At 41.6% G+C, this 13,424-nt stretch overlaps 1 protein-coding gene across 3 annotated transcripts in view; it reads right to left on the bottom strand.

Moving 5' to 3' along the window:
- The window catches only part of LOC134511956 (ras-related protein Rab-10-like), a 62,073-nt gene extending 51,160 nt beyond the window's left edge, over positions 1–10,913 (bottom strand). For all 3 annotated transcript variants that reach the window (XM_063326784.1, XM_063326787.1, XM_063326783.1), the window contains exons 1-3: positions 10,549–10,913; positions 4,213–4,273; positions 3,013–3,151 (exon numbers count right to left, since the gene is read on the bottom strand). In XM_063326784.1, coding sequence (XP_063182854.1) covers positions 3,013–3,151; positions 4,213–4,273; positions 10,549–10,717 — 369 coding nt within the window. In that variant the 5' untranslated portion in view covers positions 10,718–10,913. The remainder of the gene's footprint in view (positions 1–3,012; positions 3,152–4,212; positions 4,274–10,548) is intronic.
- Between the last annotated feature and the right edge of the window lie 2,511 nt (positions 10,914–13,424).

Genomic DNA, 13,424 nt, shown 5'->3' on the forward strand with positions numbered 1-13,424 from the left:
TTTTGATAGGAAAGTTGCTGTATACGACACTTAAAATAATTGAAATACAATGAGAACATTACTGGTAATCTGACTGTAATAGCACTGACTGTCCAGTTTTTATAAAATCAATGGAGTTTTTAGGAATGCTAAATTGCTTAGATTGTTATTTTCAACTGTTGTAAAAATGGCTTACCACACTGAACAGATTTTTAAAAAACTTTCTGTTTAAAATCTCTATGTACAAAGAATTAAAAAATGAATGCATAATGTAATAACTGAATTATCTCAAAAAATCCTGTTTTGTTCAGGTGCAAGCTTTCCATTACCTATTAGTCTGGTGTTTAATGAAACCTGTATCTGTTTCCCGTTTTAAATTCTATTTATTTTTTCTATGCTTGCATATTTTAAAGGGTGCTGTAGTAACAGTCATTTTGATGCTGGGCATTTGTCGGGAATTAAATACTGGTTTGCATTCACAGACCAAAGCAAATTCAGGAAATGTCACCAACCTCCAGTAAGTAATTAATTTTCATGAAATGCCCTGTGTTTTAACAGTTATTGCTTAAAAACACTTCTTTTGCAATGAATGGCCCCATATATTTTCACCAAGACACTTCAGAAATTGATATCCCACTAGGACTAAATTAAATTTTTTATTATTATCTAGCTCTATTACAATACTCACTAATTGCTAGTTTTGAGATTGGTACAATCAATCATGCCATTTACATTCCCAGAAATTGTTTTAAATGGAGTATTTTTCCATTTTTTTAAATTTTAAACTAACAAAGTACCTCCAGGGGTTAAGATTAAACAATCTACATACTAATAGCTTGAGTATGTTTACACAAAAGTTTTTAAGTGTCATGAACAGGCAGTGGCAAGACAGATCAGTGTTTTATAAATTTATCCACACAATCAGAGAGATATATGCATATACAGAGAAATATATATAAATGTATATATATGGATAATCTACATTTTCAGCTTCAGATAACCGTAAACCTACTATTATACTGTGTGCTGGGTTAAATCTTAGCCAATCATGAAACTGCACAACCAGTGACCTACCTAGCTGTGACTTTTGTTGGTTTGCCTCACAGAAGGGCACACGCTTTTCTTAATGAAGTGATAACACACGTGTTAGTTTGAAGTGTGTGCAGACAAGGCAGTGAGAATATTGTATCATCAAATCTCCCTTGTAATACATTACTGAAGTTAGGCTCTGTTGCCACTAAGACTTTTAAGATGGCTCTAAGGTCAAGGATAATGACATTCTAGGTCACCATAGTAATGTTCTTAATATGGAGGTAATTTAAATGTAACGTTTTACTAGGAGTATAAAATATCCTATTTATATATTATTGGATATATGACCATGTGCAGTTCATTAAGTCATCCATATACTGAAGCTGTGAGGAGCGAAACAAATGCACTTGACAGTTTTATTTTGAGCCCGCTTTCCCAAGATGAACTCTCCCATCCATCCTGTCATATTCCTATCAATTCACAGAGTATTACAAAAATTGCCTGAATGTTTACTTGACTTCAATCAACAAAGAGCATGAGCTTGCTTGGATTCTTACACAAGCATACTAACTTAAACAAGCATTCTAACTACATACTTCCATGCTATTGCTTAGGACAATCTCATTGCTCTCTACTGCTTCCTGAGGAGGGGAAGTAGAAAGGGAGGTGCTGAGCTTTTCTCCCTGATGTCCAGCGATCTGACTTGTGGGAATGGTTCAAAACTGTGCCAGGGGAGGTTTAGACTGGACATTAAGAAGCATTTCTTTACCGAGAGGGTAGTCAAACACTGGAATGGGCTTCCTGGAGAGGTGGTCGACGCCCCAAGCCTGTCAGTGTTTAAGAGGCATTTGGACAATGCCCTTAACAACATGCCTTAGCTTTTGGTCAGCCCTGAAGTGGTCAGGCAGTTGGACTAGATGATCGTTGTAGGTCCCTTCCAACTGAACTATTCTATTCTAAAACTGACCTGCCTCTACCTAATACAGAATGCATTAAGAGAGACCTAGCAACAAAGACTCAGGGCACAGGGTTATGGGCAGCTGAATGATCTGATGTCTAAGGGTTTGCCCACTCCTCTCTCACACTGTTCTCACAGGTTCTTCTCCTGTCCTTCCTACTCTTACCTGTTTACCTTGCGCCAACTCCAATAACTGTCAGACCTTTCTATGAACCTCTTAAACTCACTGATGGAGCAGAAAACCATCCAACTGGTGTTGCTGTGTTAGTTTTCTATCATGTTAGAAAGTCAGAGTGAACCTCAGAAGGTTCTGACAAGCTCCAGAAGCAGCACAGCAGAGCCAACGTTCAGGAGCAGGAAGGGAGGTAGGAACACACTCCCTGTCTGGCAGCCATGTGCTGTTGAATCACTTCCTATGTCACATGAAAGCACGTGTTTCTGGCTGTAATACCACAAGCAGCTGAGCTAACCAAACAGCTCACTGCCAGCAAAAAGGGATTCTCCTTTTCCTCCCCGGGTTCCTCCCTCTTGAAACCATCCTCTCAAAAGGAATACCCAGTAAAGACGAAGAGGATGTTTAATTTGATTTGTTTCTTTTGATTCTTGGGATGAGGTAACTACAGTAAAGCAATGAAATTAGGAAAGGGAAATCACTGGCTGTGATATGGAATTTTGATGTGGAAGCCAATTAAAATCCCAGGATGAGCTCACAGAGATTGGTTTGTGCATAGCCATACCAGTGAATAAAGTTCCATAACTCAGCATGTTGGGCAAAACTGGACTGGAAGCTCTGTTTTAAAAGTACCTCAGAGAACACTCCTGCATCACCGTGGGCTTGTCCTGGATAATCTACAATGTATTCCAGATTCAGACAGCAGTAATCCTACTACTCTACTGTGTGCTGAGTTAAATGTAAGACATTCTGGTTAGAAACAAACAGCTCGAGGAACAAGAACAAATCTCACGCAGTCATTTAAAACATTAACTGCAGTAACTCATTAACTACCTCCATTAAGAGATCAACCACTGTTAGATATATTTACCTCATGTATGTCTTTCATCCAGCTTGTTATATTTTGAAAACTGTCCAGATTTGTGATGTCATATACAAGAACAAAGCCTTGTGCGCCACGAAAATAGCTAGTGCTAAGTGTATGGAATCGTTCCTGGCCAGCAGTATCCCTGAAAGAAATTATAAGAAATCACACACACACACAAACAAAAAAAACCTATAATCAAACTGCAGAACGCCCAAGAAAAATCACTTTATTTTAAGCAGTATTGTCCAAATTTTGAATGGTGTACACTAACAGGAAAGGAACAAGAAAAGTTAAGGATGAGAGGAAATCTGGGTGCCAGATACAGCAGTGAAAGAAATACACCAGATATTTATTCTGAATGATACAACCCTACTAGGGAAATTAAACCAGTGCCTGAAGTCTGAGTGTAACTTCAAGTCCACCACTGCTTCTTTATATGCATAATCATTAAGATCAGTACAATTCGGGTGATAAAAAAAAATCTGGAGTACAAGCACTGCAGGAGTCAGATGACAACCTGACAAGCCCTTTGTAAACCGTGATACAGACAGTAAGATTTTTAGATGGAAGGTAGGTTTTGGGAAAAAGCCATAAAACACAGGGATGCAGAGATTCCTACACATAATTATGCCTTAAGAAAGCTGTAAACAAGCCTCCAAGACTTTTGTTTTAAAACCTGTGATGGAATAACTGCAGATCTAATACTGGTCAGATAATTCATATACAGAGTTACTTCTTGAGAAATTTAAATACTGGTAAATATAGATAACCTTCAGTATTGGATGCCTGGACAGATGGCTGTCAGTAGCCCTATATAACCTTTAGAAAAACTTCAAAAACAACATATAGACTGTAGGTTCCCAACTATCTTTCTCTCAGTGACCCTTTCGAACATGCATTTGATCGGTAACAAAATGTAAAATTTTCTTGCTTTGTCACTTCTCTCAATGTTCCTATAGAATTATGTATACTCAATATGGATAGTAGATCTGCTTTGTTTGTAAGTTGCAAGTTTTATGTTAAAGCAACCTAGCAGCAACCTACATTAGTTGCTGCGAAACATACGCTCCCCTAGGCCAAATTCAAATTTTAAAATGACCTAGGAGGAACAACTGCACTTTAGGAAGACACACAATTAAAAGCAGGTGAGATTTTCATTCTGTAATGTAATTTAGTTGATTTGTGACATAAATTAAAACTTACCATATTTGAAGTTTCACTCTTGTATCATTAAACGTTACTGGCTTTACTTTAAAATCAATGCCTAGAAGAAAGAAGAAAATCTGTAACATTTCTCATAATAACGTGGATTCCCTTTGAAGATTGTTTCTTAGCTTTAGTTATTATGCAATTTTGAAAGGAAAGTGAAAAGGAACTATATCAAACAAAGAATAACTTGCCAACCATATACATTCAAAATGGAAGTTGTAAAAGGAAATTACTGAATGGTGAAAACAACTATGTGCCAATGTGCCACAAACACAACGCAAAGCAATGCCAATACAAAGCAATGGGGGGGCAGGTCAAAGCGCAGGTGCAGATACTCTGAAACTACATGTAGGTATTTCCATAAAAAGGCAAGTGACATGACAGCCACATGACAGCAGTTTCACGGCCTGTGAACAACAAGACTTGGCAAGTATGCTGGTGATTTCAGTTGTTCCCAGTTTCATCCCAACTGCGTGGCAGCTATGAATGGGGAGGTAGAAATGCTTACAAAGCTGTTACATGCACAACACCATTTTTCTGTCCTTACTTCCACATCCCTAAAAAAAAAAATAATCTAGGGTTACATGAACAGGAACAGGAATTAGTTGTACTAGTTAAATGCAAAGACAAACATACACTGGATTTCATTCAAAATGAACAGGAGGATTGTTTCTACAGCTTTAATCACTGTGTATCCTAGATCCAAAGTGCTAAAGCCAAAATCAAGCATTAGCACTTGAAATCAGTGCAGAATGTTGTCTCTACATAGACTACAGATCTTTCCTCAAAGATAATTTCCTTATAATTTATAGTGTTTTCCTTTATTATATTACCAAGTTAGTAGTCCAAATGTGGTAGATGATACCTGGATTTACGTGTTGTTGAAGCTCCAATCTTAATATTAGAATCTGCCAGCTATCAGCTACTATCTTAGTAACGCATTTCCTCACAGTTAACAATTTTATTTCCACTTACTTTATTGCTGAAATTTGAAATACTGTTTGATAATTTCTCTGCTCATTTTTTTTTTTCCACTGAAAAACAATACAGCTATTAAGGTCAAAATCCTGTAAGGTCAAAATATGGCTACTCAATATGATTTCAGAGTGGCTTTTCACTAGTGGTAATGTCATTTGAAAGAACTAAAAGATTGAAAAAGCACAAAAAATTTAAGTTAATACCTTTGCACTGATTTCTGTTAGAACCTGTCTGCCAAATTACTTTATCAAAGGAAAGCATCCATGGCACTAAACCAAAAATGCAGCAGAGGAAATGCTCCCTTCCTTTTTACTGATGGATGTATTGTGCACAAAACTTTGACAAGTGTACTCTCACATGCATGATTCCAATGCTATTAACATTTTTGTGCGTATGTGGTAAAACAGTTTAGGCGGATTTTTAAAATTCTTATGATAATCATGTCCTTCACTTGATGAATTTTTATTGAAGCTCCAATGGAAAGGAAAGATGAAATAGTATAATTGGTATCTGTAATTAATATTACACAAAGCTTCCTTGATGGAATTAATAATGTCAGATGGAAATGTAATTTAAGTCAAATTTGCTCATGTAAGGTGAAATTCCAATGTGATGGAAAACATTTGCTCTTGAAATTCACGTGCTTTTGTTTAATTATCTGTATCACTTTCTACGATTGATGTTAGAGCAGTTGAGAGGGACTGAGTACGCACTGGGAGGCTGGAATATCACTTTCATATGGTGCACTGGGAATACAGCAAAAAATTATAATCCAGCCAGGGACTCCCAGACCTATAGGAAACAATTCTTAGTTGACATACATTTTAATAATAAATTGCTATAAGCTTCTTTTTATTTATAAAAAGGGAAGCAGAGTGCTGAATCAGACTAAAACTTAATCTAAATTAAAATAAGGCTTATTGACTTCTTAAGTCAACTTCGAAATTTATTGACCTAAAAGGTCAATGAATGTTAGTGAAAAACAGAAGTCAATATGTTCTGCATGCATGAATTGTTCATGTCCTTATATGAAATTTTGAGCAAACTTAGCAAATTGGAAAGACCGAAAAGAAAAATGAGAAATACAATGCCAAAGACAGCTCACAGATTTCAGATGCTTTTAGGCCCATGTATTATACAACATGATCAACATAACAAAGCAATCATTGATTACCACTCTTAAGATAAATGTTATTTGAATGCAACAGCTTGTACTTGCTTCTCTTAAGCTGTCAAATAAAACCAAGAAGGGGTATGCTGGGTGTAAGTTCAAATTCCAGTTGTTATTTCCAAGTTTTATAGCCATGAGATTAATTTCTTTATGTTCCAAATAATAAATATGCCCATATTAGGACTGAGGAACCTTAACGACAATTAAGTCTAAAAAGCACCAAAATTGTCAGCCACAGGGGAATTCAGCTGTGAATTGCCCCTTTCTTCCCTCAATATCTATAAAATAGTCTTTCGCCACCTGCAAAAGTCCTCTTCAAAGAGGTCTTTTGCAGATGGCCTAGAAAATTACAACACGCTTTTCACCTCAATACAGCTGGGAATTTCCTGATATAAAAGGCTCAAAAAAAAAATGTCTATGCAGAGAAAATGCGAGTTTGAGCAGCTTAGCAGGATGCACCAGTGATAGCAGGGAGAGAAGGTGGTACATGCCCAGGTGCAGGTTCCACCTAGCCCACTTGCTGTCATACAGTGTCTTCAACTCTGGAAGCAGGGAAGCAGTTGGTATCACCTCCTGTGCCCAAGCTGGGCAAGCACCCAGTGAGATGTTGTGCATTGAATTTCCACTGTGTTTCTCCTACCCTTACTACCTGTTGGTGCATAACTTGAATCAGACTCTTTTCCTGCAGATGTCAAGGAGTATCTGAAGTGCAGTGGTATCTGAGGGGTCCCAAGTACTGATAATTACTGTTTTGGTAAGAAAAATAACTCATGGGATAAGATGGTTTGTTAGGAAAGTAAGAGTGAAAAAAAAAAAAAAAAAGAATTAAGATGCAGATTACTACTAGTGTTGTTAACACAGGACATGTTTCTCTTCAATATAGTTCATTTTTGTCGATTAACTCTATTTCCTTCTAAAGTAAGTATCAGGGAATCTACACAGACTTCAGCAGAGCTGGCTCTCTTATTCATCGTGCATTAGAAACAAATGCATAAATCACTTGAATTTGCAACTTCACTCTTAATAAACCTTCTTTCTTTATAAAATATATGACACATTAAAAAGAAAAAATTTCCTTTTGAGGAAAAGTCAAAATAAAATTATCTTTTTTTTTTTTTTTAATTCTAAAGTGGGAGTCGCACCACTTTCAACTATGCCAGATTTGGGAGGACTCACACTTCTACAGAAATGTTTCTTACAGCAAATGCGTGCTGTAGGAGCACAGCCACTACTACAGCAAAATAACAACCTCACAGCCTGCGAGATCACAATCCTGTTCACTTGTATACAAGGGGCTTTTTTGTTCATAAACTTTCTCTATGGCTTTATATGCAATGCCATTGTTTAAACAAAAACATTTATTCTTTGTAGTCTATTCATAATACAATGCATCTGCCTTATGATGCATATAAGTTTAATTAGAAAAATATAACCGCTTATAATTTACCCAAACTGTGTAATTGAAGAGGAGGAAGGGCACCCAGCCTTGAGTGTTTAAGTGCTGCATAAAAAGCTTTCAATGAGAATTTACTGTGTATGCATTTTTTTTCTCCATAAAATACATAATTCTAGAAAAGTTCACTACTACTGGAGCCTATTACAAAATGTTTCGGTTTTTTTCTCCCCCCTGCAGTAACACTAGGATTTTTCCTAGTAACACAAACCTGTGATTCATGATGACACAGAAATGAGACTTTCAACAATCTTTTGAATTCTGTGCCTACGACCCTTTGCCACTGACAAAGGTGGTGGCACGTGATTTTGTCTGGGAACTCGGATGGCTGAGAGAATGCACAGCCTGCACAATCTTCCCTCTACTCAAGTCACAGTTCCAGCTGGACAGGTAGGGTGAAAAATCAATTAACTTCAGATGAACATTCAATAGGCTGCATGACAGAGAGGGATCATTCAACTGAGCTTGTATGAAACAGGCATCTGGATGAAAACAGTTATTTGTTTTGATGGTGACAACAAAGAGGAAGAAGACATCATGAACAGAAAAAAACATTGCATTGTCTTCTTCCTTTACATCGTTAGAGGCCACGACCTATAGGCCATGCTCTCGGTTGTCTTCATGAAAAAGAAACTTCCAACATTACTCTTTTGGAAGCCATCACTCACAATCCCACTTGTTTTAAAAGTCTAAACTCTAATACACCTCCTAAAATGGAATTAAACGGAAGATGGTATTTCAGAAATAACTTCAAAAGTCACATTCAGGTAACAAATACCACATCTGGATGATTCATTTACATTTCACATAAGCATCTGTTTAAAAAGTTTTTACTTCTCTCAAAAATAGGTTTCAGGAACAGTAATAAAACTAATGAAGTTAATCTCAGTCCACAACTGTCAGAAAACTCATAAACTCATATCTTAACTATTCGTTAAACTCTTTTGACTCACAACTTGGAAAATATGTTCTTAATATCATCATCATACAAGATTTTTTGACTCTGCAGTGGAACGTTTTAAGAGTAGAAGAAATTGCATCTCAAAATAATAACCTCATGGTCAGGAATATATATTCCAATATAAAGTTCATCAATAAAACTGATGTTTATTTTCGCAGCCATTCTTTGGGACTTCTTGCTAACAAGTTCCCTGTTACAAGGATCAATTTCACAACTTTACCACTAGTTGCGTCCATCCCTTTTTGTTCATGTTGGTTTCAGAAGCTGCTTTGCAAGAATGAGCAAGAAAATAAAAAGTGTTTTAAGTTCAGCCATTCCCACGTGGGCAGGTCAACCCAACTCACATACATCTCACCCTGGACCACAGCTACTATCTGTTATTTATTCAGTTAAGCCACCTCCTCCCACACAGAAAAATATATAAAAGAGCCACGCATATTCCAAAAATTTCTTGTGCATACTTTACCTTCAAGAGTACTGAAAAAAAAAAAAAGGTAATTCCTACACACACACAAACTTTTAAAAATGAGAATTTTCCAATCAGAAATTGGCAAAAAAAATCTCCACAGCAAATTGAACCACCCCACCCATGCACATTACACGTTTTCATGCAGATGACCTGGGTTTTCTGCATGTGGATGGTCAACATGCTCTCCCTGACAGCGCCGTGGGGACAGCATACCACGGTGGTGGGGAGCTCCCCATCAGTCCCCCACCATCTGCAGAGGTGCCGGGGAAGGCAGCACGGCAGGGCAGCATAAAACCGCCTCAGTCCAGCAGGGCTAATTACTTCCATCGCAGCAATGGCTCTGCTTTAATAATCACACATGGGGCTACCTACAGTAGAATGAATCACAGAATGGTTCGGGTTGGAAGGGACCTTAAAGATCATACAGTTCCAACCCCCCTGCCATGGGCAGGGACACCTCCCACTAGACCAGGCTGCTCAAAGCCCCATCCAGCCTGGCCTTGAACACTTCCAGGGATGGGGCATCCACAGCTTCCCTGGGCAACCTGTTCCAGTGCCTCACCACCCCCACAGTAAAGAATTTCTTCCTAATATCCAAACTAAATCTACCCTCCTTCAGTAGAAGATCATCTTGACTTTATACCGTTAAAAGTGAAAGCGCAAAGTCAAACCCCTTTCTAGTATGAAAGATGGAGGAACTGGGCATTTTGTTGATGTCTGACAACTCTTTGAGGTAGACACCATGTTTTCTGCACCCACAGGGGTGTAGAGCAATGGGGCCCCATCTAGAGTTGTGGGCTGTAAGAAACAGGTTGTCTTTATAAGTTTAAAAAAAAAAGTAGGTTCCAAATGACAAACAGCAGGGACAGTGCAACAGCTGGCACAGAGAGGTCATGGAGCCAGGGTGACATGTTTCCCGACACCCTGGCAAACCTCTGCGAAAGGTTTTAGTTGCCAGAGGCGGCTGGACACACGGAGGGAGACCGGACATCTCCAAGCCAGCCGGTGCCGAGCTGCCAGCGCCGCCGGGAAGGCCGTGCCTGAAAAGGGCACCGGCGGCCTGTCCCTGAGGCGCGCCCGGGGAGGGGAGGACGAGGAGAGGGAGCCAAGGGGGCTCCCAGGCGCCCACCGGGACACAGGCCAGTCCCTCAGTGCGGGCGGCGAGGGCGGCCTTGCCCTGCCCACAGCGCCGGGCCCCGCTGGGCGGCGGGCGGCTGGGAACCCACCGGGGGTTGCGGGGGGCGGGCGATGAGGGGCGGCGGGCCGGCGGGGGCAGCCCCCGGCCCGCGGTCACTCACCGATGGTGGCCAGGTAGGAGGAGGTGGGAGCCCCGCCGGGCGGCGAGCCGGGCTCCGTGTACCTCCGCACGATAGAGGTCTTCCCCACGCAGGTCTCCCCGGCCATCACGATTTTCACCAGCAGCGGCGGTTTCCCCACACCGCCCTGCCCCAGCCTCAGCCCCGCCATGGCGGGCGCCGAGTGCCGGCCGGACCGGGCCGGGATGGGGCGGGTAGGGGGCGGGGGCCGCAGCGCCTCGGGCCGCCCCGCTGAGAGGGAGCGGGCACCGCCCCCGCCCCCGGTGTTTGAGGGGGACCGGCGGCGGCGGGGCCGAGCGCCATCTCCGCCGGCGACTGCGGGGCCTGCCACCCCCCCGCCCCGCACAGGTGGGGCGGGCCGCGGGAAGCCCCGGATGCTGTCCCGGAGCGCCGGTGAGGCGGGGCAGCCGAGCGTGAGTCGGCTGTTTCTATAGCGGTTTTGAAGAAGAAAGCAAGGTCGAGCCCTAAATTATTTAAACACTGCGATTGCTAAAAAGATAGAAACTGAGACCAAAAGGGTTGGCGTGAGGTAATGCCGTGCTGTGAGGCCATGCTGTGGGCCAGAGCTGCCGCCCCGGCGGCGCCCGCTGGGCTAAGGCGGCCGGGCCGAGGTCCCCCCCCCCGGCTCAGAGATTTGCCGTCCCTCTCCCTTAGGTGCCACCGGCTGCCTTTGGGTGACTTGACAGCGGCTTCAGGTGACAGCTGCTGCTTCAGGTGACAGCCACTTCAGGTGACAGCCACTTCAGGTGACAGCCGCTTGCGCGCAGCGTCCATCGCCGCCGCAGCAGGGTCCGCATTAGACCTGCTACAGGTCTGTGCGCTTCATCCACTGCCCTGAATCAGGGCTGTGAAATAATGCAAAGGTACGCTTTTTTTTTTTCTTTCATGAAGTTTCATCACTGGGGAGTAAAGAGGGAACTTTCACAACCCCCCATAACGCTTCCCCCGTGAAGTACAGAAATAAACAGTCTGGTTTCTCGTTACTTCCTAGCGTTTAAGACAGAGACAGAGGAAATAGGTTTTAAGAATTTCCTCTTTTTCACTTTTGATTTGCTGTCGTCTGACAGTCAAAGAGACCTGTAGTGTACAAAAAAAGGTGTATCTACAGTGTAGACTTGCTGCATGTGTGTCTGGATGTTTTTACCAGAATCTCACATTGTCCGAGTTACAAGGCCCTTGGCCATTTGCCGATGTGCACGCTGAATTCATCTTGTGGCAGAAATTTAGGAATGGGATACACTTTGAATTAGAAATGCTGATAGATATTTACAAGCACTTGTGTCTATTTCAGTCTGTGATGACTCCCCACAGCTTTTGACATTTTTATCTTCAAGCAACTCCTCAATCGATTCGTGTATCACAGTGCAGTAGATGTAAGAAACTCACTTTTTGTGAAGGACAATTTATGAAACTTACTGAAACTTACAGAACTCAGTGAGTTCCGCTTAGCAGAATTCGGGACATCCTCTTGGCGAAGGCCAAGTAGTATTTCAGGCTTATTTCCCTATCTCCCCACTCTGAACCACACACTAACCTGCACTGCAGCTTCCCAGTATTGAACTGGTTAGCCACAAACCTGTAGGGCTTTGTGGTAGGAGATCTTCAAAGGGTGGCAACAGCTTGTTTCTTGATCAGTGCGGTTTCCTCAGTTCCTGGAAGAATGAGAATTTCTGCTACAAGTTGGGAAATAATCAGTGGAAAATGACTGATAAAATCAGCTGAGTTAGCTGGTTGTTTTGGGAGTCGTCTGTGATATGTGGCTGTAAAAAAGCAAATACTACCAAAGAAGGCATCAGTCAAAGTGTTTCCATTAGGGACAGAGAAGGGCTGTGTATTGATGAGACTGAATGCATTCTTGAACAACGGTTGGTGGAAAAAGTTGACCCTTCGGGACACTTTCAGCTGACACAATGCCATTATGAAAGCATTTGTGGAGCCCTTCCTGTACAGTAAAGCTGCAAGTGTGTGGCTTGCTTAGTTTGACAAAGTCTAGGAGGGAATATGATTATCAAGGATTAAACAATAAGGAGGTGAAAAAAGCTGCTTAAAGAAAAGGATAATAGGGTGAATAGATATGCACTGACCACGAATATGGCTGAGGTAAAATTGTGAGGTTTCTAATCATATTTCAGAAAGTTCTTGCAATTGAGATAATCGGGAGAAAAAGTCTTAATAAAGGCAGAGCAAGATTAATTTGTTAGGGAGGCTGTAACCACCTGCAATAGGGAAGGACAAATAGGGAAGGACTTCATAAACCAGAACACTTCCTATGAAAAACATCCCCTGCTATCTCAGCAGCACCATGAAGTTCTGCTTCCTCCTGCAGAAATTTGAAGCTACTGTTGATTATCGCAGATCTGAGTGATGGTGGGGTGCCAGCACCTTCTGGTAGTTCTTATGGATCGGAGTTGACAATGTGTATGGGGAATCTGTAACAACTACAGCTAATCTAACATCTACAGCAATGGACGGGTGTCTCCAGCCAGCTGCGAATCAATCCTGCTCCCGTCCTTCCGCCATTGCGGCTGCAGGAGCGAGGACAAGGCTGATGCTCCACCTTGTATGGATGCTTTAGCATGGTTTGGCAGAAGCATGCATGTGGGCAGCACATGGATGGTTTATAGATATACCATAAGGCTTTGTCCTTATTGTGGAGCCTTCTCCCGTTCTCTGCTCTGAAGCTGTTCTTCACAAAACAGCTTTCTTCAAATGAGGGCAACACTGCCGGGGCCGACAGCGGTTAGATGGTGTTAGCAATGATGCTACATCAGCTGTCTTTACCCTCTGTTGTCTGTCAGGCCAACCAATTTAAACTGAAAGGCTCTGCGTAGTATTTTTTACATTCAAGTGTTGATTTA

Source organism: Chroicocephalus ridibundus, chromosome 2 (assembly GCF_963924245.1).
Source record: "Chroicocephalus ridibundus chromosome 2, bChrRid1.1, whole genome shotgun sequence".
NCBI classification, from domain to species: domain Eukaryota; kingdom Metazoa; phylum Chordata; class Aves; order Charadriiformes; family Laridae; genus Chroicocephalus; species Chroicocephalus ridibundus.